At 39.6% G+C, this 27,747-nt stretch overlaps 1 protein-coding gene across 3 annotated transcripts in view; it reads left to right on the top strand.

Annotated features, from left to right (window-relative positions):
- SNAP25 (synaptosome associated protein 25) overlaps positions 1-27,747 on the top strand; it is an 80,324-nt gene that overhangs the window by 37,583 nt on the left and 14,994 nt on the right. For all 3 annotated transcript variants that reach the window (XM_067707489.1, XM_067707487.1, XM_067707488.1), the window contains exons 2-4: positions 12,924-13,059; positions 14,971-15,012; positions 22,600-22,648. In XM_067707489.1, the coding sequence (XP_067563590.1) occupies positions 12,988-13,059; positions 14,971-15,012; positions 22,600-22,648 (163 nt within the window). In that variant the 5' untranslated portion in view covers positions 12,924-12,987. The remainder of the gene's footprint in view (positions 1-12,923; positions 13,060-14,970; positions 15,013-22,599; positions 22,649-27,747) is intronic.

The following is a 27,747-nucleotide window of genomic DNA, read 5'->3' as shown; positions in this document are numbered from 1 at the left end:
CCTCCACCCACAAGATTTAGTCCAAAGTGCCTTTTAAATCTACTCCATATTAATGTTACTGAATGCCAAATTGAGTAATTGAAGAAATCAAATTTATACACTGGTTACTTATCATAAGCAACTGGAGATTTGAGTAAATTCTCATTTTACAAATCACATCATTTAGAGCCCTTCTGCCTTTAGCTGAGATTCCTGGTGCTTTGGCCAGACTTTTTAATCTTTTGTTCACCCTCTCTCTGTCAAACACTTAATGATCTGGAAAATGCTAGAATGTAAGCTAGGAGCTTTGCTATTTAAAGAAACCCTGCAGTGAATTCATTTCTAGAGCAAGTAATTTTCTGCGAGTTTCTTAGCTTAACCGCCCAGTAGCTTGGTCCATGATGGGTGTGTTTTGGAGCGGGATTGTTTTTGAAGGTGCTGGCTGCTTCAAGGAGAGACAGAACAGAACTGTTATCTAAGGCCAAAAAAACCCGAAAAACAAAAAACACATTATCTCCATCAGAGGTGAAACTTATAAAGCCCAGGGCGAATGCCTGTGTCGTTGGATATGAGATTGTCAATGAATTTAAGAAATAATCATTAGGTTGGCATTTTTGGTTCTCACCTCCATAAAGCAGACTTTGCAAATGAATCAGCCCCTTCCTGGGAGCTTGTTCACTTGGGAAATATGTTTCTGGTTTCTACCCACAAAGGATCCTTTAATACGGAGAGGCCGATGGTGCTGCCACTCAGTGAATCCCAATTGCCATGGCTGCAAAGACCCCACTCTTGCAACGGGCCTGGCCTTGAAGCATCAACATCATAAATCCACTTTGACATCCTTTATAGAGCCGGAGACCTCAGGTTTGGAAAGGAATTTACATATTGCTTGATCCAGTGTCCCCTCTCTTAACTGAATCTGTTGACCATAGGCCACCAGCTTTCTCCTGAATATTTCCAAGAACAGGAACTCACTTCATCCAAGGTGTCCAACTCAGACTTTGGACAGATGGCTCCAAGGTTCTTTACTGAGCCAAACTCTACTTTCCTGTAACTTGCCCCCAGTGCTGATGGTTTTGTTCCTTGGAGTCTGTTGCAAATTGTCTTCTCACAGTTTGGTAACTCTCAGTAATTATTTCATAGATAGCCGCAGCTTCTACTAGTTAGAGTAGGTGATGCTTGTGGGTCTCTTCTCCCATGACTTTGAAACTAGATATTATGTTATAAGGAAAACAAGATTCAGGATGAAGTCTTCCCTTCATGCAAATATTTATTAGAAAGAAGACACAATCCTAGTTGGACAACCTGTTCTACCAGTACAATGTCCCAGCTTTCTGTTCTTTTTGACACTCCAGTAAGAACCTTGCAGAAAAGGCTTAATTAGGGAAGCTGCAAAAATATTCTAGTAGGAGGATTCAGGTGACCTTATAGTCAGACCACAACAGTGATTCCCAAAGAGTGTTCCGTGAACCATCAGCAACAGTTATCACCTGAGAATTTCTTAGAAATGTAAATTATCAGACCCTGTTCTGGAATCACATACTGCATTAGCAAGCTGAGTTTTAGTAAACTCTCCAGATGAGAATCAGTGGGCAAGACAATTCCCTAACCATAACAGAATCAAGGACCAAACTTCAGCCTTAAGCCAATGAGTAGGTCTGGACTGAGTGAGTATACACACACACACACACACACACACAATTCATATTAAGTGGGATGTTAGTGCCTACATTTCTAGCCAATTACCCTATTTTGAACACTCAATTCACCAGTTAAAAAGCATCCCTAACACCCATTATGTTAATTAGCAAACCTCCCAGTAGATCACAGATAAAGGACACGGAAACACTTGTAGTAGCTGTTTCAGGAAGGTGGGCCTCTGGGTTCACAAAGACAGTCATCATGTCTCTTCCTTGTGGTAACCATTAAGTCTTGTTCTGCTTTCTTTTCTCCCAGCTAAACATTCTCATACCTTCCTTTGTAATATGTCAAAGCTCTTGACCACCCTGTACTCCTCCCAACTTCAAGTTAACCACAAATTAATGAGTATGAATTTTGATAGATATCGCTTGTTCTGTGGGCTCCCTGATTCCAGGATAAAGGTACTTACACACACAGACACACACTCATACTCACACACACCCCAAATATTCTACATCCATGCTCTCAGAACCCCTTTTTGCCAAGCTTCTCTTGCCTATCTCTGACCCCTCTACATGGGTCAGACATGTGGAAATACAGACAAGAATGTGAGTGGGTGGGTGAATTCCCAAAGATAACACACACACACCCTTGATGGCTCTCCAAGTGAGCTGAAGAGGATAATGAAAAACGTTTGTTCCTTAAGATTTTAATAGTCATGTGTCTATTAAAGAAAATACAAAACTTCTGATTTTAGAGACATTATTACTTAGAACAAGGCTAAGTTTGAAAGGTGAGTCCATTGAAATCAATTTTTAAAAAAGATCAAGTTAATAACCTGGTGTGCATTTTTGCTTAAATTCTGAAGGCACAGGAAGCCTAGGGTTTTGGATAAACTATTCACAAGGATAATAGGTCTGTGATATGGAGGACCTGGCCTTGGGTGTCTTCACCATGAGTACCTTTCCTAGGAAAACAGAGATCATGGTAACCAGTGTCATTTGCCTGTTAAGCTATTCGTCATGTCTCCAGGAGGAAGGAAAATAACAGAAAATGCTGAAACTCAATTAGTTTAGCAACGCAAACACTACTGATTCTTTGATAAACCGCATACAGCTCACATGCCTCCTTTCAATTGAGGAAAGAAAACATTCTATGCCAAGACCAGTACCCACCAAAAAGACCCAAGCCAGAAGAAACTAGAGTTTGGGTCTTGTTAGTGGAGGGATGATATCATGGCAGATAAAAAGAGTGGTTGCCTCAAATCAACAGTGGGAAAAGAGCACAGGGCATATTGGCCTTAGTCATGCTATTGTTTATACGTTCTGAAAACAGTCAATGTGCACAGACAAGACGGGTTCCTCCCTCCCGAGTTTTCTGATATTTCCTGTTTCAGTGATACCTTAAGATGAACCCTAGCTCTTGAGTTAAAAGAAGTGGGTTCCAGGTGATGATGCAGCCACCAACAAACTACTCTACCCTTGAGTTTCCCTTCCCTCTGTGAGGATGATGCTCCAATAACCCTCAAGTCTAACCACTCTGTGATATTTTGGATGTGGAGTGTTCAAATCCAATGAAGTCCAGCCAGGACTTCCCATATTGTTTGGCAGGACTGGGAACACAGGGAATTTTTGTTCTCCCCCAACCTTTCCTAATGCAGTGATTTGTTAATTCTTTCAGTACCTGATTTGCAATCATCTGTACCTGATAAAGTATAGCTCACAAGCCAATAGAAGTTGTCTTAGGTTGGGTTCTTGAGAAGCCGACGCTTAGACAAGTATTTGTGTGCAAGTGTTTTATTAAGAAGGCGCTACCAGGAGAAACCAGAAAGGGAGAGGGAGGAAGAGGACAGCGAGGCGGAGAGGAAGCCAGGCAGTAGAGCAATGGCAGGCGAGGTCCTAGCTTTGGCATGACCTCGAGAGAACTTTCGGAGTGTCCACTGCATCTCATGGTGTGTCTCACCTTAAGGCCAAAAAAAAAAAAAAAAGCTGGGCTTCTGTACTCCTGAGCCAGCAGGTCACCAGCTATGGGTCTGCCCTGGAGAGACCCAGGGACTTGCAGCTCTCAGTGGATCAGGTGAAGCAGCATTAAGGCAGTTTTACAAAGAGGGTCACATGCATGAGTCAGAGTAAAATATGCAGAAATTGGGGGATGACCCCATGGAACCAAGTGAGGGAAATCCTGGGCATGCCAAGCAGAGCACCAACAGCATCTACAACTGAAAGCAAGTTATCAGCAGCCGGAACATACAGCAGCTTCCTTCTGTTGATTGGTCATGTGGGCACAAAAAGAATTTGTTTCGATGAGAAGGAGGGTATTTCTGCCTGGTCTTGGATTCTATATGTTCTTGCACTCCTGAGTGGAATCATTTTATTTAGGGCATTTTGTTTTTCATGTGGCCAAGTGTTAGTCTTACATGGATATCATTCTTCCCTCAGGAACCAAGCCAGGTACCTTGGGATACAAATATTTTCATCAGTTCTCTCTTAAGGCAAGATGGAGGAGGAGAACTGAAAGCAAAGACTTCCAGCTCAAGCTCCTATGGCCACCATTTAGAGGCAGCCATTCCCCTCCAGCTGCAAGCCAGATGTGGCTGCACTAACCCATAGTGCTCAGTAAATATTGGTTAAATGGATGAACAAGTTACTCTGGCTGGCTTTGACTATGATCAGGGTAAATGAGATGAGGTTCAGTTCTGCCTTTCCCTCTCTTCTGGTCAGTGAGTCCTCTGTGCTTGGCTCCCAAGTAAACAATCAGGAACTGCTGCATAATACAAACCTCAGTGCTAAATAACCATTTGGCCACATTTGCAAAACAGACAAAGGAAACACTGGCATTTCTGAAAAGGGGAAATTTAGGCATAATCAATGTTGGTTGTGGCTGGCTGCCCTGTTGCAATTAAGAGATGCCAAAGCTGGCTGCATTGAAATGCCAGGCCACCCCTACCCAGGTCAGTAAAAAGCAAAAACCAAGGCAAAGCTGCCTGTCAGCCATGCTGTCATTAATCCCAGAATAGCCCACGGAAGGGGCTCACTGGGGAAGCTGGACTTACCTTATCAAAAGAAACCAGATCAGGACTGTATCTGTTTATATATCCAGATGTACAAACATAGAGTCCCATTTAGGAATGGGGTGGGGTGCAGTGGTTTAGAAAATAAATAAGCCAAGTTTGAAAAGAATTGGGCTCTAATGGTGGTCAGTGCCATCCCTCAGAAACACTAACGGAGACAATGACAATTCTGTGAGCTGGCTGAAATATTTGTCACTTGAGATGGTTCTTAAGCAAAATTCTTTTATAGGGAATGCATTCATGGTGTTTAACCCAGCACATACTATGCCATCAAATATTGAGGAGAACATGGTGGGGAGAAAAGAAGGCTGCCATCTCAGATCAAGATGGCCTCCTAAATGCTGGACAACCATGTACTTGTATTTCTAGATGGCTTTATCATAGGACTGTCAGCCCACTGGATACTTGCAAAGCCCTTTGGCCTTATGTGATGCTGCACATGGATTCTCCCTTTCTGGGCACATAAGAAGGACTTGTGGTTTTGTCAAAAATGCAAATTCCAGCCCCATCTTCATAGATCTCTTTTCATTGGTGGTGTGACTGGGAATATGTATTTTAATAAGCAACTAAAATGTTTTAGATGCAAGTAGACCTCAGATCACACTACCGAGAAGCCCTAAGTCACTTGAGACTTATCTGTGAACCACATAATGGACATAAAATGTATGTAAGATAGTAAATCAGTTCATTTATGAGTCACTTATTCTTCATATTTGAAAGATGCTCTTTTCATTCAACTAAGAAATTTATTAAAACCAGTAGTGAAAAGAGGACGTTGAATTTCATGCACAAGAATGTTCAAAGTAGAGTCACAGGGAGCCAAGTCCAGTCCACACTTTGAAGAACTTATACAACCATGAACACAGCAGAGTTAAGAAATGGCAATTTTTAACCATAGAAGTGCCAACAGAACCTTGCTACCTGTTACCTGCTAAAATTATTCTTTGCTCAGGTCCTTAGTTTTAGCATTAAGACATGAACTTTAATTATCATCATTTTCAGAAGAAGAAGAAGAATTTATCAGGACCATCCATAGAGTCTCCAGCATTCAAAATCCTCAATGTTTTCTCCCTTTTGAGCTCTAATGATCTTAAATAATAAGTCTTAGCCTTCACAGACTCTATTATTTGGGGAAGATGGAAAGTCTCCAGTGTGCTTTTTCTGATAAGCATCTCCCCTTTGCTTTCTGAATGAAATACTTAATCTCATGGAAATCAGCCAGTTTGTCCACCCTCCGAGTACAAGACTCTGTTGTGAGACATTTAGAACCCATGACCCCATGGAGCTCTCAGCTTCTTGGGAAGAAAATGCTGCTGGAAGTCTGCAGGTCGTATAGAAGGGGCAGAGTGAAGTAACAGCATGCAGTGCTGGGTGGAGGGACAGGCAGAGTCAGGCTCCCAAGGTGGGGCTCTCAGCCTCTTCCACTGCAGCTCTGTGATCTTGGTTGGTTATCAACTTCTACTTCATTCTTTTCATTTAACATGGAGATAATGTGGTTTAGGGCAGCACTTCTCAAACTTCTGATGCTCAGTGATCTTGTGCAGTAGATGATCTGATTCAGGAGGTCTGGGGTGGAGCCTAAGATTCTGCATCTCTAACAAGCTCCCAAGTGAAGCTAATTCTGCTGGTCTGAGGACCACACTTGGAATAGCAAAGGTTTGGGGGATCCTATATAAACCCTCAAGTTTTATATAAAGTTCCTGGTTTGATTCCTATCACATAGCAAGTTGTCAATAAATGACTATTACTATGCCTAATATATATATATATATATATATATATATATATACACACACACACACACATATGTGTATGTATATATATATATATATATATACACATATATGTGGCCGTATTGGGTCTTCTTTCCTGCACGTAGGCTTTCTCTAGTTGTTGCGAGCGGGGGCTACTCGTCGTTGCGGTGCATGGGCTTTTCATTGTGGTGGCTTCTCTTTGAGTCCGGTTTTTAATTAAAAGACAAAATATCCACACAACTTGCTTTGAGAATAAATATGCTTTGAAAATATGTTTTGCAGAGCATGGGCTCTAGGCACGCAGCCTCAGTAGTTGTGGTGCACGGGCTTATTTGCTCCACGGTATGTGGGATCTTCCCGGACCAGGGATCTAACCTGTGTCCCCTGTATTGGTAGGTGGATTCTTAACCACTGTGTCACCAGGGAAGTCCACACCTAATATTTTGACAAGAGTTATGTGACACAGAATGTTAGATAAGTGCAGCTGATTTATCTTAATCGAGAAAGGCTGCTTCAAACCTAGGCCTAATTCGGATAATTCACAATAAATAATGCTTCTGATGTGCTTGAGGAAACTTAGGGACTTATCTCAGCAGCAGTAACTGTGCTCACCCTTCCCTTAGAATGAACACTTTGTGATTGATTCCACTGTGCAGCCAGGGTTGGGAACCATCTGCCTAATCGATTTTGATCAATGAGTAATTCTGAGCAATCTTTAAGAAGCCTGGGTCTTAAAAAAGTGGTACAAATGAACTTATTTACAAAACAGAAATAGAGTCACAGATGTAGAAAAAGTTATGCTTACCAGGGGGAAAAGGGGGTGGGGAGGGATAAATTGAGAGATTGGGATTGACGTATACATACTACCATATATAAAATAGATAACTAATAAGGACCGACTGTATAGCACAGGGAACTCTTCTCAGTACTCTGTAATGACCTATAAGGGAAAAGAATCTTAAGAGTGGATATGTGTATATGTATAACTGATTCACTTTGCTGTACAGCAGAAACTAACACAACATTTTAAATCAGTTATACTCTAATAAAAATTTTTTTTTAAAAAAAAAGAATGAGCACTTTGAGTCTTACAGTTGCATTAACCTCAAGGAGAAATTTCACCAGTGAAAGTAATAGCACTAGGCCCATCCTTGATCACATTCTCGTACCATCACAGCTGGGGAAAGAGACCTTCCTCCAAACACATCCAAGAGATGGCTCCTTCTACAGGTGAGGACGAAAGCCCAGAGAAAACAGGTGGCTTCCCTCTCTGTTAGATTCTGAGTCATGAGCCAAATGAGACCTCCCACAGTTTAGATGTGTGATACTGGTTTGTTGTTGTTGTTGTTGCTGTTGGGTTTGTTTTGTGAAGATGAAAGGGATAGGCTAAGACATATACTCCAATCCCTTGACTTTGACCAGAATTGTGTAATGTAAATAAGATAATGAAATGGGGAATACAGGTACAATACTATTCTTTAATATTGATAAAAGTTACAATCCACCATGAATGTGTAGCCATTGGGGGTCTATTAGTATGACAACCTAGCTGTAAAATAGAAAAACAAAAAATGGGCTGAAATATAAGATGCAATTGATAAAACTATAGTTCCTATGGAGAATTTGAATACACAGAAGTCAATAGATCAGGTTGAGTAAGGATTTCAGAGAGTTTGAATAACACACCTTCCTTTTCAGCTCAATTTGATGTAGGTAGGTAGCTAGACAGAGTCAAATATGGAATAGAATTTCTTTTCAAACACAAATTAAACATTCTCAGAAATTGGTCATACGTTAGGGTGCAAAGGAAATCTCACCAGATTTCAAAAAGCAGAAATCATATGGGTCCCCTTCACTGACCATAATGAAAATAAAGTTAGAAATTACCAAAAAAAAAACCTTCTTATTTAAATTTTAAAATCATATTTTCAAATAACTCCTGAGTTATAGAAGAAATTAAAACTGAAATCTAAAACTACTTAGAAATAAATAACAAAGACCATTCTATATGCCTAAACATGTAGGATAGGGCCATAGTAACACACAGAGGACAATTTATAGCAGTAAGTAGTATACTGTACCAAAAATAAGAAAAAAATGTAAAATGAATCTTTTATCAATTCAAGAAGATAGAAAAGGAACAATATGATAACACATCTTAGGAAGAAAAGAGAAATAAGAGAAGTAAGAATAAATGCAAGGGAAAAAAAGAATTGGAAATTAACAACATAAGTAGGGATGATAAATAATATCAAAAGTTGGGATATACTTGAGATGTACTTGTCAGGTTCCTTAAAAAATAAAAACAGAGTTACCATATGATCCAGCAATCCCACTCCTGGGCATATATCCAGAAAAGATAGAAACTCTAATTCAAAAAGATACCTGCACCCCAATATTCATAGCAGCACTATTTATAATAGCCAAGACATGAAAGCAGCCTAAATGTCCATCATCAGATGAATGGATAAAGATGTGGTGTGTATACACACACACACACACACACACACACACACACACACAGTGGAATATTACTCAGCCATAAAAAAGAATGAAATAATGCCATTTGCAGCAACATGAATGGACCTAGAGATTATTATACTAAGTGAAATGTCAGGCAGAGAAAGACAAATATCCTATGATATCACTTATATGTGGGATCTTAAAAAATGATACAAATAAATTTATTTACAAAACAGAAATAGACTCACAGACATAGAACAAAATTAATGGTTACCAAAGGTGGAAGGGGGGTGGAGGGATAAATTAGGAATTTGTGATTAACAGATACATGTTACTAAATATAAAGTAGATAAACAACAAGGACCTACTGTATAGCACAGGGAACTATATTCAATATCTTGTAATAACCTATAATGGAAAAGAATCTGAAAAAGAATATATGTATATATATGTTCTGAATCACTTTGCTGTACACTTGAAACATTGTAAATCAACTATACTTCAATTAAAAAAGAGATGTACTTGTCAGGCCACTACATTATTTTCCGGTATATAAATGAAACTAAAAATAAAATCACTTCCAGTTTTTAATTAAAAGACAAAATATCCACACAACTTGCTTTGAGAATAAATATGCTTTGAAAATATGTTTTTGAAAATGACCCAAACTCATGATCTGAAACTTATCTGTGTGTCAGCAGAGAGTTACCTCTAAGCCTGTTTCCTGATCTACCAAGTAGGGATACTAACAGGATGCATACCACATGTCATTTAAGGTTTACATTAGTTATTATGTGAAAACATTGAAAACAGCGCCCTACGAAGAGTAGCCCTCATTAAGTGTTAGTGTGATTTTATTAATAATTAAGGAGAGTTGTCAGACTTGGTTTATAAAGTCCCTGTGTTCTTCTTTGGGCTTTTTGAACATAGTGAGTCTTTAATAAACTTCTGTTGAATTTGAAAGCATATCTCCACCAGAAAGCAGGCAGGGTCTACAAGAAGAGAGGGATCTGTCCTACAGAAGCCTTGTTCAAATGATTAGCGGTGTGGGGAGACACGAAGATGTAGGTTTCAGCTTTCTATGATAATTCAGCCGATGGGTATTGATGTATATAGGTTTGTTCTTTTAATTAAAGTGTGAAACAGGAAGAGAAATAGATGTTAGCTCAGGGCGTACTCTGCTTACACTTTTTCCATGACATTCCTGCCCTATGGCACTTGGACTAACAGCCGATGTCCCCAGCATAATAGCCATCCATGTCTCTGTCAACCTCGTATATCAAAGGCACACACCTAAATACGCACACTCACCTTCTGTTCCTGAGCCCTAACCCCATATTTGAGTCCAGGTTCTACATGAGAAAGCAGTCTTAGGCTAATTCATGTAAATAAGTAAGCCCCTTGATGTGGGAGAAAGGGTTTTCTCCAGAGCCCGTCTGCTGTGTGTCCAATGTGGGTCTCAAATAGACTTGGATGCAGAATGAGAATGAGAGCTTTACAAATTACACCTGCCATCAAGGGATAACTGTAGACAACCCACTTTGTACCGCATACCTCGACAGCGACAGATCCTCAGACGTCTCCGTCTCTGATGCAAATGGCCCGGTGCTGATGCTGAGTCTAGGAACCTTGGTCAGCTGGTCATGAAAATTAGGCATCTTTATGAGGGCTGTACGGTCATCCCAGATTAATCACATGGATTAAATCTGACTTGTAGTCCTAAAACTCTGTCCATCAAAGGCAAATTCACTTTTATATTGTACTCCGTGCATCTTTTTTTTTTTTTTTTTTTTTTTTTTTTTTTGCGGTACGCGGGCCTCTCACTGCTGTGGCGTCTCCGTTGCGGAGCACAGGCTCCGGACACGCAGGCTCAGCAGCCATGGCTCACGGGCCCAGCCGCTCCGCGGCATGTGGGATCTTCCTGGACTGGGGCACGAACCCGTGTCCCCTGCATCGGCAGGCAGACTCTCAACCACTGCGCCACCAGGGAAGCCCCGTGCATCATTTCTTGTTTTAAAATATGGTCCAGGAAACACAAACCCTATCACAGGAAACTCCAGGCAAAGGAAATTCTACAAACAACTACAGACAGGAAAACACACCACACCCTGTATCTGTCTATAGCAAATATACAGTGCCCTGTGGACAGGAAATGCTTTAAGAATTTCTGGGGGCACATCCATCTGCAAACAGACGTAGAGGAGTGGGAAACAGCAACAGCACTACAGGTCTGAAAGCACAAAGACCTCTATCTTCTAACAAACTGGCCTATTAAAAGGAAAGGTCACTTGCTGGCTTAGACTGAAGGAAGAAGTTCTGCCAAGGAACCCAGCAGCAAAATATGAAGATGGAGAACAGGGTGAGAAAGCGCTCTTGTTTGTCTCCACCTGGAAATCCTTTGAGAGGTGCTGCTTGGAGACTGGAGATTCAGGCACTCGGTTGGTTTCCCTGTTTTCAGGCTTCCGTGGGTGACCAGCACTGCAGCAACATGCCTCTTGCCCAGCCATCAGTAAATGAAAGCTAATTAACGAACACTGGATTTGTTTCACTCTTAGCAAAGGGTACAGGCTTATCCTGAATGAGCAAGCTTTCTGAATATTAAGCTCCCACATCGTTTCAAACAAGGTTGATCAGAACTTTCTATAATATATGCCCGTCAACAAGCCAATGAGTCTGGTATTATTTACGCTGTTGAGAAAGCTGGGGCTCAGAGACAGCGATAAACTTGTCCAGAGTCACCCAGCAACTGAGTGCCAGAACCAGCAGTACAACTACGTCTTTCTGATATCAAAGCTACGACCCACAATCTACTCAGCATTTCTGGTCCACCATTTTATCCTGGAGGGCAGATCCCAGTCACTCAGAGGAATATAGGAATTTTGTTTCTGCTCATCTCAAAGTTTAGGAATGACTTGGTATAAATTTCTTCCAAATTCTGTTTCCTAGATCCCTAATTTCTAAAATGGAGACTTGTGTTTAAGTAAAACGCAAAGCATTTAAAACTCTACATCGTATCATGAGTACATATTCTGGTGGCCAGAATGGAGGAGGTGGGTAGGGAAAGAAAGGCTCTGGAGGGAGCCTAGTCTGGTTAACTGTAAGTTGCACTAAACGGGATTTCAAGAGAGCAGCCAGAAAAATGCACAGGTCACGTTTCAGGACCAAGGGCCCATCCTTCTTTAGAAAAATTCCTGTGCACACCCACATAAGCCCTCTTGGCAACCTCTGATAACAACTGAAAGAGATGAAAGATTTTCTGTCTTTTGCTTTTAAATGCCCCTAAATACAATGGAATACTACTCACCAGCAAGAAGGAATGCACTATTAGTACATGCTACAACATGAGTGAATCTCAAAATGATTACGCTAAGTGAAAGAAGCCAGAAAAAAATAATCCATACTGTATCTTTCCATTCATATAAAATTCTAGGAAATGCAAACTAATTTATAGTGACAGAAAGCAGATAAGCAGTTGTCTTGGCACGGGGCTACAGTGAGATGGGATGGGTGGGTGGGTAGGATTATAAAAGGCATGAGGAAACTTCTGGGGGTGATGGATATGTTTATTTTCTTAATTGTGGTCATGGTTTCCTGGGAGGATGCATCTGTCAAAACTTCTCATTGTATACTTCAAAGATATGGGATTTATTGTGTGCCAAATATACCTCAATAAAGCTGTTAAAAAGTAAAATAGAAATAAATAAGTGGGAGGTTAAAGGTATTCTAACACGGAACCACATCCTTCCCTACTGACATTTCAAACTTGAGTGGTGTGTGTCTTAAAAATTATTTCATAGGCAGACAGGTATCCATCTCCATTGTAACGTAGGCGAATAGGTATTCATGGTGGCTTTTGGAGAAAGAGCATCATTCTGCGGACTCCTGTCTGGGTACAGCTTACAGCTCAGAAGATGAGTCATGGAGACAGAGTATGGACCGTTGAGACCTTCCCCTAGCTGAGCACACCTGCCTGTACACATATAAGCTCTCACATTTTCAAATCTGCTACTTTCCAGGTTCCGTGGCCAAACCCATCACTGACGCCCCAGCCCAGGCACCCCGCCAACCCCCACCCCTACCATGGCTGAAGATGCAGACATGCGCAATGAGCTGGAGGAGATGCAGCGAAGGGCTGACCAGCTGGCTGATGAGGTGAGGGATGGAGACCTGGGGAGGGAGCAAAAGATGGAGAGCTGCGTAGTTTGTCTTATTCAGGTTGAGGTGGGAAAAGGGCTTCTTCTCGTCTCAGAAAAAAAAAAAGCAGGAGGAGTATGACTTTGATTTCCGATGTATCTAAGGGCTCTGCACACAGGAATGGGTTGGTTATAAAACTTGCATGCAGATCAGTGACTGAGCCCAAGCTTCCAATGCCTAGAAATCTAGAGAAGTCAAGATCCTCTAAGAAAAGTACTGTCTTTGGGTGTCTTACAGCCAGCGTTTTGCCAGAGTTGGCTCAATTCTGAGAGCTGGTTGTTACATTGTCCAGAACTTTGCAAGGTGGTATTAAAATTGAATTATATAAACTGACAATTGAATAGATCATATTAAAATCAAAGGTAATAAATACTCAGATCTCGTCACGTCCTAATGATTTTACTACTATCTATGCTTTCAAAGTTCTTGGCATGTGTTGTATCTGTAGTGTGAGGATACCGTCTAGTGGCGTGTTACCGTGAACCTTCCCAAGTTCACCTTCAGTGATACCATGGTGTAGTTAGAAATCAGAGAGGGAAAAAGTATTTACACGACGGAATCTGCAAACACTACAAATCAGGGCTTGACCTATTGTTTTGTTGACCCTCTAGACTTAAGAAAGTGGAAAAGTATTAATAATGCAGATTAAACTTAAAAGTATGAACCTCCGCAGCCATTACACTATAAGCAACACAAAAAAGAATTGAGAAAATCTTCCAGTATTTGAAAACTATGATTCTCTTCAGCAGAGAAGCCACTTGCATCATTGACAAATGAATAAAGTTCCCAAACATGTCTTCATTCTTTCACTTGCCTTTTATTCACTCACGTAAATGAAAATATCAACCAGCGTTCATGCCAGAGCTGCTCTTGTTTTATGCGTGCTTAGCTGTGGACACAAGAGTTCAGCAAAAATCAACAAAAGTTTTCTGTGAAAATCGATTGGCTATACAGAATTTGCAATAAGGTGTTGTGTATTTTATTATTATTTATAAATTTTATGGTAGTCATCCTTTATATCATTAAAATAATACACACACACACACACACACACACACACATCTTTTTTCTGGAGAGCCCATTGTTAACATTACCAGCATACCTCTGCTTACAGCCATTCTATTTCAAAAAGCAGCCTGCTGACAGTACTTCCAGGAAAGTGAACATGCTTCATGTTCCTGCAAACTCTTGTCCAAAATAAGTTTGCCATTGAAAAGCACAGCTTTTGAGAAATCACACTGGTTGCTGGATTCTAGTAATTTAAAAGGAACTTAGAAAAAAGTGACCACACTGTGTCCAAGGGGCCAGTGCTGAATTCATTTTTTCTTATCTAAGGATGAAGATAATTATTATAGCTTTCTCCTATAGACTAGCTGTTTCAAACACGCTTGATTTTTTTTCCACCCTAGGGCAACAACTTAATTTGTACTGATAAGAACTTCCAATTGTGTTTCTAGGAGCTTTATAAGAAAATCGATGTTAGATTCATCTCAATTCATGACAAATGATATTTGCCTTTAAAATTCAATATTCCTGGTCCAGGGAGGCCAAATTAGTCCTCTGAGTATTCGAGATAATTTTTCATGCCTCCTGCACATGCAAAATTACCTTTTCGAGCTTACTTTGTCTTTGATATCAAAATCAACTTCGTCTGGTTTTGATTTTATGACAATCAGCTTTAATGTAATTGCTTTAGGGAATCTTATTATGTAGAAAGCCTGATAGGAAAGAGATTGAAATTGTGGTTCAGTTACAAACTTCAAAGAACATGTGATAACAACCCTTTATGTTTCCCAAGTGAAGAAAGTTTTTCTGATATTCCAAGAACTCTGGATCCTGCACTCATAATATTTGTGTTTTTTATCTTAGTCGCTGGAAAGCACCCGTCGTATGCTACAACTGGTTGAAGAGGTAAGCAGTGACTATATTTTAAGATGAACTAATCCCTTTGGCTGACATATCCTTTGCCTAGACCCTTTGCCTTTCCCTAGACCACTGTCCCATTTATTCCAGTGTGAATGTAGCTACCAGAAAGCCATATAATGAGAGAGATGCTATATTTAAGTTGCCAGGTAGCCATCAAAGTATTCACTCTCCCTCCAGCCCAGCCTATCTTCCTAGTCTCGGAAGCAGAAGAGGGTGGTATTTCCAAGTATGTAAATGTTCCCAAGAAATCACAAAAACAAATCAGAACGATTTTTTAATATACGAAAGAATTATCTACATAAAATCCTCATTTGTACTGATTTTGATGCCTCTAAATTACATCTAATCTTGGCCTTCTGTTTTAAATCTAGCTACATATATCACTTTAAAAAATATGTACCCAGAGAGGCATAATTTTCAGAAATTGTTACATTTATAGTCAGGCACTAAAATTCATGAAATAATAGGAAAATCCTTTAATAAAGGGAAATATCAAGTCTAGTCATGTAAATATAGAAGCTCTTTTATATTCCTGACTCTGGATTTAACATCCATTTTCAAGGCATGGTTAATGAATCCGTGACTATTTTTAAATGGGTGAAATAGGGCAGACAGCAATAATGGAATCAAAAGGCCATTTGCAATAAACCTCATTTATTCCAATTTGGGAGAGCGGCAGTCAACCAGGAAGAATAAATGGATTAATTGAACTTGTCCGTTGGGAGAGATGAAGTGGAAAAAGAATGGGATGAGCTATATTTATCTTAACTGAATAAAACAAGTCTAATCATTTTTATTCAGTGAGATGCTGTTTTATCTATGCTTTGAAAATGCTTATCAATGTATAAATTCATGTGTGGTTATCATCTTTAGAGATCTTGGGGGTTTTCTAGCAGAATGATCAAACGAGCCTACTTGCCTCATGCTACTGTAAATTGCTTTTGCAATGACATGAAAGGAGAAAAGTGTCAATTTTATAAGGCTAAAAGGAAGGGCAGCCGCCTCTTACACTATGGAAGCCAACATTTTCCCTTACTTCTGCAGCTTCAGCTTCTCAGCTAAGAATGGTATATAGCTAACTGTGAATTGCCACAGGAGGGGGAGGAGAAGGTGGCAACCAAGAGCTCAGAGGACCCCTGGGAAGGGAAGGGGGTCCACTGAAGGAGATCTATTATCATGAAAAATGAGAGTTTGAGCCTGCAGCATAGCACAAATTGGCCCCCACAGGAGGTGGGCCAGCAAGGGGCCCTCAGCAGCACAGGAAAGCAACCTTCACTCTCTTAATGAAGAGAAATGCTTTCTTTGTGCTGTCCTGGGACTCACGCAGTACTTGAGGACCAAAAAGGAGGCAGATATTCTAAATCTACTAGTGTCGGTGAGGCTTTCAGAATCCACATGTTGCCCCTCATCTTGTCATGAGAACAAGTAAAAGGAACAGATCTGAGTAACATCCACACATGAGCTCTCACTGTGACAGGAAGGCAGGGAGCCCAGAAGTCAGCTGACATCATTATCTTGATTCGTGTTTATGACCTTCAACCATGGCCTCCAAGCTCATATTTCATTTTCATTTGTGTGTGTGCACATGTGAAGGGAGTTTCTAAACTGCAAAATCTATCACCAGTTTGCCCACCTGTGCAATGTTGAAACTGCCCAGAGCACAGAAAGTGATGGAGGAATGCATCCAACACACTTTTCCCAACTGGCCCCTCCCCCATCAGAGTCTTTGGGCTGCAGAGACTTCTTTTTCTGTGTCTTCTTAAATTGCAGGCAACGTTGGCCAGTCTTGGAAAAGGAGTGTCTGCTCTAATTTATTCTGGAAAAAAAAAATCTCAAAAGCTCTATTAATTGAAGTAGGATTCTCAAATATTACATTTTTGTTTTTCCTAAAGTGTTTCTCGATCAAGCATGAAGTTGCATCTTAGAACAGGGGGTGAAACAGATGGATGCTGTCTCCTACCTCTAACAAATGAGAGGAGGCTATTAGACTTTCCATCCTTAGGAAATTATGAGCAAGGCATTATTAGACTAGATTGATTGCTCTTACATCCTCCTGGGTTATCTTATATTGATGGTCAAACATCCCTTATATCTAGGGCATTGGCCAGTCAGATGTTATTCTGCTTTCAATCAGGAAGGAAATTCTCTTTAAAGAGAATCAGCATTAAATATTCATCAAGGGCAGAAATCATTTGGAAAATCTGAGCATTGAAATACTAGGATCTTGCCCATGATCCCAAAGTCTATCAGTGCCATATAATTTGAATTGAGCTGAATGCTTATTGAAATTCAGTCTCAAAGACAGGAAAGGTTACTCAACTTGTGAAGTTTCCCTGAGGCAAACAATCCCACTTTCAGTGGAATGTATAGGACTTTGTGCCATCCCTCATGGACTTTACGGTGTAACAGAGTGGAAGGCATGGAAGCTTGGTTTTCAATAGAAGCCATCATCAGTGTATCAAGGACAATGTAAAGTTACACAGAGATCAGTAGAGAAAGTTCAGAAAAGCTGAATACCATACACACATAAAAAGATTAGAAATCACATAGCACTTGGTTCCCAGCCTGGGGCTGGGAACTGGCTCTTTTGATGGATGCATTTCAGCAAATATTTATGGAATGCCTGATGCTGGAGGTGGAAGATCAAAACTGATATCATGTAGAAAAACAGATATGAAAATAGCTCTCCAAATTCAAGGCCACACCTGCCTCAGGAGCACAGAGGAGGGGACAATGAATTCTAGAGGGAGAGTCATGAATACTATTTGATTCCAGACAAAAAAGTTAACTCTGCTAATACTAACTGCAGGAAATGAGCTCTACATGTTAATGCCTTGGGCTATAGAACAAAGCCCGGAAAAGCCACACTGCCCTAGGGCAGGCTGATCCAAAGCCCCACACAGAACTTTCACGCAGTGGTGGTTACTGAGGGCTCCCCAACATTTATGGGTGTTTCAGCATCTTTTCTTTTCATTCCAACTTATCTTTTGAAACACGTTGGCCACAAGAAGAAAATAAGCATTCTAAAGCTATGTCTTTGTTATGCCAGACTTTGTACTAAAGGTGGAAAATTCAGGCTGAGCAGTTGTTTTCAGGTAGGCAGTTGTAGGGATCTTTTGGAACTCTCGCGGTTAAGAGAGTGTCTGGACTGGCCTAGTTTTAGCTCAGGTGTATTGGACTTTGGGAAAAGCATTGCAGGATGACAAAGGACTTTAAAATGTTCTATAAACATGGTCTTAGATCATCAGCAAGAAAAAAATAAGAATAGAGAAATAAAAAGTAAAATGAAAGAAATGAAAAAAAAAAAAATCGGGGACTTCCCTGGTGGTCCAGTGGTTAAGAATCTGCCTTCCAATGAAGGGGATGTGGGTTCAATCGCTGGTTGGGGAACTAAGATGCCTCATGCCATGGGGCAACTAAGCCCACGTGCCGAAGCTACCGTGCCTACGCACTCTGGAGCCCACACACCACAACTAGAGAGCCTGAGTGCTGCAACTAGAGAGAAGCCCATGTGCCACAACGAAGAGCCCAAGCCCGCGTGCTGCGACGCAGATCCCATGCACCGCAACTAAGACCCAGTGCAGCAAAATAAGTAAATAAATAAATATATTTTTAAAAATCACTGGCATCTCCAACTCCCCCTGTTCACAGTTAGACAAGTTTCCCAGGGATCTTGAACAGGAACCAGGAATTGAGCTAAGACAAAAATAGAACAACCTCCTCTCCCTCCTAGCTATTAAAACATAATACTCATTAAGGAACCAGAGAAAGTAATATTCTGCCTCCCCCAAGATATCGTCCCATCCCTGTCCTTCTCTCTTGCCCTCCTAGTTCCTCCAAAGGACCACCCAGTTGTTTTGATAAAAGTTGTCAGCAAAAAGTGGAGCCAAATATAAGTTCTACTATTTATTGAGAACCTACTATATGCCAGCGACTGTGCTCAGAGTTTATTATCTAATTTAATCCCTGCAGTCACTTTTTCTACTGCTTTGCTCTCCATTTTACCAAGGAGGAAATTGAAGTCCACAGTGGTTAAGAAACTTGCTTGAGACACACAGCCACAAAAGACAGAGATGAAATTCAAACTCAGATCTACCTGATTCCAGAGTGTGAATTCTTACAACATTTCCCTTACACCAGCAATTCCCACAATATTTAAAAATTTTTTGAGAATTCCACAAAAAGCAAAAGGATCTAAGAAAACAAACATAGCAGCTCATCCTAAACTGACAGATTCCACACAAATGAAATCCTTTATCTCAGTTTTTGAATCATGGCTTCCAGTGGAGTTGAACCTGTAGAAGCTTTTAGGTTCTGTAGCTTATTTTGTCTTTATAAATCTTGGGAAGTGAGGGAGCTGTTTCTGTCCCCATCTGACAGCTGGAAAAGCTGAGACACAGAACAGATGACTCTAGAGCAATAGAACTGTAAAGATAAGTGTAGAATTCAGAATTACTGACTCCCAGATGCCAGCTCTGTTCGCCTGACCAAACTGTTTATCATTCTGTGAAGCACAGTTTAGAAGCCAGGCATTTGTCTGGCCCTTACCTTAGTGCCTGGGGCAGAGTGGAAGCACAATAACCATTTAGTGAATGAATGAATGAATGAACAAACTAATGAACGAGTGAGTGAATGAACCAACCTAGCAACTACCCAATCTTATTTAGCATCTCTATCCTTATCTTAAATATGGGAAAGCATCCTGAAAGGTCAAGTGACTCTTCCCCAATCTCAAGACTATTAACTGGCTGAGCTAAGAACATAATCCAGCATTCCTGACTCTCTGACCTGTGCTCACTGCTTCTGTTCTCTCAAATTGGGGCAAACTCTTGGTGGTTCTGTGAATCATTCCAGCACTGAAACATTTAGCACCAAATTGAACAAAGAGGAAATTATACTTGCAGAGGAAATTATACTTTATTTTATTTATTATATAACATAAATGGGTAGAGCAGAAAGGGTCAACAGATGAGAGCTGAACTGACCAAACTGAAGTCACTCACCTGTTTCTCACCCTCCATCCCAAATAGAACAGAACAGAAATCTCGTGCATAGCCTTGAGTTGGGTCCTTAGAGAAGAAGATGCTCTCTGAGATGACTCCATCCTCACTGGAACTTGCATTGTCACATCCATATGCCTGAATGAGCCATCTGCATTTTACAATTTCCTCTCATAAACAATGGCTAAAATTTGCATAAAAGGGGCATAGAAATTGTCTATGTGTCTAGTGTAGACAAATGTCCATTTATAACACACTGAAGAACAAGATTTTGAAATGTCTTGTGGGGTCTAGAATCTTGCTGCTCCATGTATGACCCTGCACCAGCCAGCATCGCCGATCTTGTTCAAAATGAAAAATCTCAGTCTCTACCCCAGTCCTACTGAATCAGGATCTATATTTTAACAAGATGTTTTCTATGCAGGGAATTCATATACACATTAAAGTTTGAGCAGTAGTCTAGAAACTTCTGGTGGTAGTCTGTAATGATGATATTTTTAGTTTGCCCAGATATCCTGCACTAGATGCATTTTGTGAAGGTATTTATTTTATTAACCCTGGTGTAAGGCTAACTATAGGCCAGGCACCGTTCTAACACGTGCCGCCTATTAATTTACTGAATTCGCATAAGAACTCAATGAAGTATGAACTATTATGATTGCTGTATTACAAATGAGAGAACTGAGGCACAGAGCAATTAAGACATTTGCCTGAGGTCCTGCAGCCAGAAAAGAAAATCACCAGGATTCCAAGGCAGAGTCTAGCTCCAGAATCTGTGCTGTCAATGACTCCTGAAGTCATCCTGAGCCATCACTCTCCAAACTACATCCTGACTTTGCAACTAAAACTTATCAAAATGTGTTCAACCACTAATTTGAAAAGATACATGCACCCCAGTGTTCATAGCAGCATTATTTACAATTGCCAAGGTATGTAAATGACCTAAGTGTCCATCAAGAGATGAATGGATAAAGAAGCTGTGGTATATATATACAATGGAATACTATTCAGCCCATAAAAAAGAATGAAATTTCGCCATTTGCAGCAACATGGATGGACTTGGAGGGTATTATGTCAAATGAAATAAGTCAGACAGACAAAGACAAATACTGTATGATATCTTATCTGTGGAATCTAAAAAACACAACAAACTAGTGACTAAAACAGAAAAGAAGCAGACTTACAGATATAGAGACAAACTAGTTGTTACCAGTGGGGAGAGGGAAGGGGGAAGGGGCCATAGAGGTGTAGGGGTAAAAAAGGGGTTCTTATATGATTACATGAAATCATGTATGTGAAAGTTTTGAAAATTATAAAGCACTATACAACTTAAAGAATCTTTCATTCAATTTTTTTAAAACAAGCAAAATAGGCTTTTCTGTCTGGGAGAGTTAACTGCACATGTTCTCTGAAATGGTGAGCTTATAAAAGCTCACAGAAATAATTTTCAGTGTTTTATTTTATTTTTTGAAAGCACTATTGGAATTAAATTGTTGAAATACTGTTAAAAAAACAAAACAAAACACTTTTGTTGACCTCCACTAACATCTCTCTCTTAGGTTAATGTAAGTCAGTCGAAAATAAATGGGGCCATGAGAGACATATTTTAGAATTTATTCTAGGTACCACCATGAGCTTTTCTTGAAAAAACAATTAATCCAAACTGTAAGCACTGCCATTTAATATCTATTAATAATCACCCTATAAAACGGAAGGTCTTTACATAACTAGTTCCTGGAAATGATGATTATGAACAATGCAAATATCTCTGCTCCTTTTTTCCCACCCACCAACTCCCACTCCCCTCCACTAAATAGTTCAGGGCTGTTTGGTTTATTTAGAGCATAAGGGGTGAACAAAAAAACTGTAGTAAAACTTGTGGATGAATTATTTTCTCACACCATATTATTGTGCAGAATTTCAGATTTCATTAGAAAAAGCCCTTATTTCTCATCTGTCATTCCCTTTTCTAAATCTTGCAGAACTTCTCTCCATAGAGAAAGAAATGGAAGATTGAATTTCCTTTTGAGCTATGTTTCTCAACCTTTGTGAAGCTGTCATCTTTTTTGATAAACTTAAAAATCTCACCACCACTCCCAAGATTCTTACACATCTTTTCAGTAGAGCACCCCTCCCCAGTTCACCTAGGGAAACTTTCTGATCTATCGTGCCAGAGAAGATTTAGTCCTGAAGATTTTGAAAGATTTGCTTTCTGTGGTTGGTGTTACAAAAACTATAGGCATTTTTATTTTCCAGATATAAAATCACACTATAATATTAAGTATGTGTATTTCAAGTCCATGCCAAGCCCCATCCCGAGCCCCACCCCGTGGAGACTGAGCTACATCCCCCTCTTCTATCTGAGAATCACTGATGAAGCAAGTCCACAGGTGACCCACCTCTCTGAGTTCCTCCCCAGCCCCTAATACTCTCCGCCATATTTCCTCCCTCTTTTTCCTTTGGTCCTTCTTCATTTTCCATATCTAGGGCTAATTGTCCCCTTACTGATTTCTCTTTCTCTCTTTTCTCTCTCTAACTCTTTTTCCACTTTGCTACCATTATTGGAATGTAGAGTAAAGATGCTGGTATCAGGACTTTGGTTATGTTGGATGAACAAGGAGGTAAGTTCAGATTTCTTCAGTAAGAACAATTCCTCATCTGAATAAAGTCCATTAAAAAATGATTTGTGCATCTACAGGTGGTCATTGATGTGTGTTATGCACATATATGTGTGTAAGAGTTCTACAGTTTTTATCTTGCTTTTTTTCTCCTTTTTCTGTTGAAAAGGTTGGTAAATGTATGGAAATGTTGAGATCTTCATGGTTGAATAAATGGTACTACATGCCCTGTTATATGTGTTGGGGTAATACAATTTTGAAGGCAGAAGTCATTTGTTTGAATTTTTAATGATAGGATTTTGGAGAGTTTGAGAATTCTCCTCCTCATCCCCAATCTTTCCCATAAATTTGATGTGATAATTCCTAAATAGAATGAGAGTATAGTATACCATATTGTCCATTTCTTTTGACCATCCTAATTCAGCATCTGGCAATATTGATTTCCAAGTCATTATGAGAATTCCTTGAATAACTGGAAGCTGTTTTTAACAGGACATAAACTGAGGGAAATCATTGTAAAGTGGAAAATTGAACCACTTAAAATATTTGAACTTTTTCTTTTAATTATTACGGAAATACTAGAAGCAGTGAACATCAGAGTGCCAACATTTTAGTATAGCATATTTAGTCTACAGTGGAACCTAGAAGGGTAATACCAAACTTTTTTTCTTTGATTTATACATAGAATCATACAGCAATGATTTATTTAATTCTAGCCACAAGTTAGTTACCTGATTCCATTCTGAATTCTTATCATAATAATCAGATTTAGCAGAATTTTTTCTCTTTATGTATATTTTACAAAGACATTAGAAAACTCTTAGCAATCACGAGAAATTTTTTGTCAAAGATAAAAATATAAAATTTTTACAACATGGAACACAATAAACAAACTCCAAGAATAAACCTCAAACTGGGGAGGGGGGGGAGGGGGCGGGAAACTGCCTTATGGATAACAGACATAAGGCATTTCCCTAAAATACAGAGAGACCTTGCATTTTATCAAAGAAAAAGACAACAACGTACAAGAAACAATGGATGTAATACGTAAATCATCAGTTTCCAAGTAGACAAATGAAACCATGCTTCACCCAACAACAGTAATGAGATGCCACTCTTTAGCAGATTGGCACAACTTCTTTTAATTGATAACAATCAATGCTGTGAATATGTTGGGAAAACAGAAACTCTCAGTCTACAGATGGGCACTGTTGATCGGTACAAAGTTTAAGAGTAATTTGATAATATCTCCAAATTTTGATGTTCACCCATCTTTGACCAAGATATTCCACTCATAGAATTATATGCTGCAGATATTCACTGACAACTCCATGAAGAAAAATATACACGCCTTACCTGTAATGGTGTAAAACTGGAAACTAAATGTCTGTCAGTGGGGAGACTGACCAAATCAATTATGATATGGCCAGGAAAGAAATTCTGCATAAAATGTTCTGCAACCTTTACAATATATGAGATCAATTTTTACTGACTTCTGAAGAGTTACAGCAGGGGCAGGGAGGGACTGAAGGAAGGTGTATTATTTGGGGTCCTCTGGGAAGCAACTGCTAAGAATCAATTAGAAGTGTGTGAGACTTCTTAAGGAAATGTCTGTGATGGGTGAAGGGGAGAGGAAGCAGGAGTAGGCAGGGAGAGCCTTTGGACTGTGATGCGGGCTTGACACTTGTGAGAGGAGAGGGGGCAGAAGGAGGATTGGGTAGGAAGAGTCTCATTCTGTAGTGCTGCTCTGAGAAAGTCTCAGCCAGACTGATAGGCAGCCCAGGAGCAAAGACAACCCAATGGAGCAGCCGTGTGACGGGCAGGGATGCATCCGCTCTAGTAAATTGTGCTCAGCTGTTGGCTAGAAGCATCCCAGGGAGGGCATGGCTTCCATGTAAATGTGGTAGATCCCATAGGTGCAACAGCTGGAGGTGTCAGCTAACTACAGGGTCCCTCTTGAAGGGAGATCTGAGGGGTACACCCTCATGGCTGCTATATAAAGACTTTTGTTTCTATATTATTCATTTGTATTGAACTTTTCCAATAAATATACACCAACTAATTTTTTTAAATCGGAAGAAAATTTTTTTAAAAAACAATTGAACATCAATCCCAACACTTCTCCCCCCATTTTTAAAATATAAATTGTCAAAATTAATACAAAAATAATGGAGCCTAGTGGAGTTGTATTTTGAAGGAATTACAATAGCTGTGACAGTCTTCAGAACTCTCCAGATGAATTTGCTATAAATCATAAGACTTGCTGGCTTGATGTGTACAACAATGTCCCAGACTTTGAAACTCAGGACACAGCAAATCATTGCTTTTTAAAAAAATTTATTTAATTAGGCAGCAGGTGCCCAAACAGAAGAGTGGCACCACATTTCCAGAGCTAAATTGATACATATATACTCAGGTAATAAGGAGTTCTATCTTATTAACTCTTTTAGTTAATAATTTGCGTGTGAAGGGAGTAGAAAAGGAGCATTGCAGTAAGAGAAAAAGTTTGAGAAAGGTTCAGGATAATACCATTTTCTCCCCTAATTATAAAGCATTGACATGAAAAAATAATATATACAAATCTGAAGTCAAAAAGAAAGTGAATAAGATATTGAGTTCAAATTTCATTGTACTTTGATGAAGAAAATCTACAGGCAAAATTTGCCCAAATCTCCAATATAATACAAAAATATATTATTCTTAAACACAAATGATTCTCAGGAACATCTTTACATTATTCTCTGAGAAACGAAGTAAAATTGCAGATTGCCCCCACAAGATAGTTAATGTTCTCAGCTAAGACATTTCAATTGTGGCCACATAGCAATAAATGCTAACTTCTTGGTTGAACATATTTCCTAGGATAACCTGGGTTTTACCAGATGCGTGGTGAATAATTGATACTGATGAGAAGCATGCAACTGTAAACCCTCAAAAGTGGGTAGCTTCTGCCTGGTCTTAAATGCTACATGTTCCATTTATACTGTAAGAAGAGATTAGAACTTTTGAAATGACTGATGAGTCAACAACTATCTTTACTGCCATTGTAAATGCATTTTGACACTGCATATGCTGTGTTTAGTTGTTTAGATCAGTAACTGCTTTAAAATTTCTCTCCAGTTATGCTCTACTAATTTTATCTTTGCCTGAACACCAAAAGTGTTGACTGCAACTGCACAGAAGTCTCAAGAAACAGCCATCCGCCTAAAGAGCCAATCCAGGTTGTCCTGCTAAATGGTTGTGCTAGGAAATTCCTTATGGGATTCTTGTTTTACACCCAGGTGTCAGGAGACACCAAGGAGCACTGAGCATGACAGATGGCCCTGAAATGTCCTACGTCCTTGGACTTTTCTTGTCTCCAAGAGAAATCCCCATGAAAAACCCCTAGCCCTAATGTGGGATGATTTAACCTTTCACTTCCATATCTCTTGTTCCCTTTGTTGGTCTTTGCTGGGTTATATGTTTGTTTTGATGCTGAAAATGCTGCTCTTGGGACAATCCCATGGGAATGGCTACAAACTAAACAGTGAAATCTTTGACCACTGCCTGGCAGAGTAAAGGAAAAGTAAACCCTCATCCACAGAGCCTGCCAACTTTCTTAAAGGGTTCATGGCACTACAGGGTAAAATTTGTGAAAACATCCTTCTTGCTAAAGTCCACTCACCAATATCTCTTATGAATGACTAAAGCTGCATTGCCCAATATGGTAGCCCCTAGTCACGTGGCTATTTAAATTTATTTAAATGAATTTCCATATGGTCATCAATTCTAAGGAAAATGAAAATCATGTAGGCAGCATCTTGTAATTGGTTACACTCATGAAGGCTTACCCATTGGATCAATCAATAGCATTGACCTCTTGCTATTCTTCTACTGTTTCTTTTTTTACTAGATTGAGGATTCTAATGGTCCCATGCTGCTTTACTTACATAATATTAATAGAAAAGATGTCTAAACTTAGATCCCTGAGCATCCTGCCATTGGTGGATCCATTGCAAATAACCAGTCATCCAAATATCATAGCAAAAGAAAGAACAATCTCTTGCCCCAACATATAGTGTGATGTACTGGAATACCTCCCCAATCCCAAATCTTATTCCCCTCCCAGTCTCCAAGAGTAAACAGAAAACAGCCAGAAAGTAAGTTTAGGGAGGAAAGGAGCAGTCAACCCTAGACACTGCATTGCATCAGCCTCTCAGATGCTGCTGTCTACGCCAGAATGGAATGAGGATATTGATTGCTTTCAAGCATTTCCTGAGGAAAATCTTCACAGAAATCATTTAAGTGCTGTGAAGTCCCAATACACCAAACATATCCACAAACGTAACTCAGTAACACTCTTAAAATTGCCATTATTGTGAGCTCCTGCTATGTGCCATAGCACTGAACAAAACAGGCAAAAATCCCTGCCTTTACAGCATTCACATTCAAAGAGGGAACCAAAAAAAAGAAATATTATTGTCAGAATATCTGTGACAAAATGGTTCCACAATATTTTTAAATTTCTTTTTAAATATTTTTATTTTTTAAATTTTTGTTTATTTTTTTATTTATGGCCATGCCATGAGGCATGCTGGATCTTAGTTCCCTGACCAGGGATCGAACCTGTGTCCCCTGCAGTGGAAGCGGTGGAGTCTTAACCACTGGAACCCCAGGGAAGTCCCACAATATTTTTTTAATTAAGGATTTGACTGATAATTGTGTATAACGAAACATTCAACCAATATTGGAGCAATAAAATAGTTTTCTGAATCAACTTTTCTGAAAGAACTCCAGAATTCCTATTTGCTATGATCTTTGCTGAACAAACTGGCAAAACATGGCCGAACCCCGCTCTCAGAAATAGGGATTTGGACCTGCCTGTTTGTTTTTATCTTTTAATTTGAATTCTCTGGTTCAGAAATTCAACACTTGTGGGCCAGTTCACTTTTATTTATGTTATTTTCTAATCCCTGGAGACACAGTGGGTGGGGATCTTGAAATGTCAGAAAGTTATCTTAGCTGAAAATATTAACTCAAGAGAAATTCCTTAGGAAAGGCAAACACCTGAATGTGTGTCCCCATGCCATAACCTGTGCATATGTCAGCTGTCATTAGTTGAG

This window comes from Pseudorca crassidens, chromosome 15 (genome assembly GCF_039906515.1).
Source record: "Pseudorca crassidens isolate mPseCra1 chromosome 15, mPseCra1.hap1, whole genome shotgun sequence".
NCBI lineage: Eukaryota > Metazoa > Chordata > Mammalia > Artiodactyla > Delphinidae > Pseudorca > Pseudorca crassidens.
Note: the sequence above shows the minus strand (reverse complement) of the source record. Positions and strands in the feature narration are given on the sequence as shown.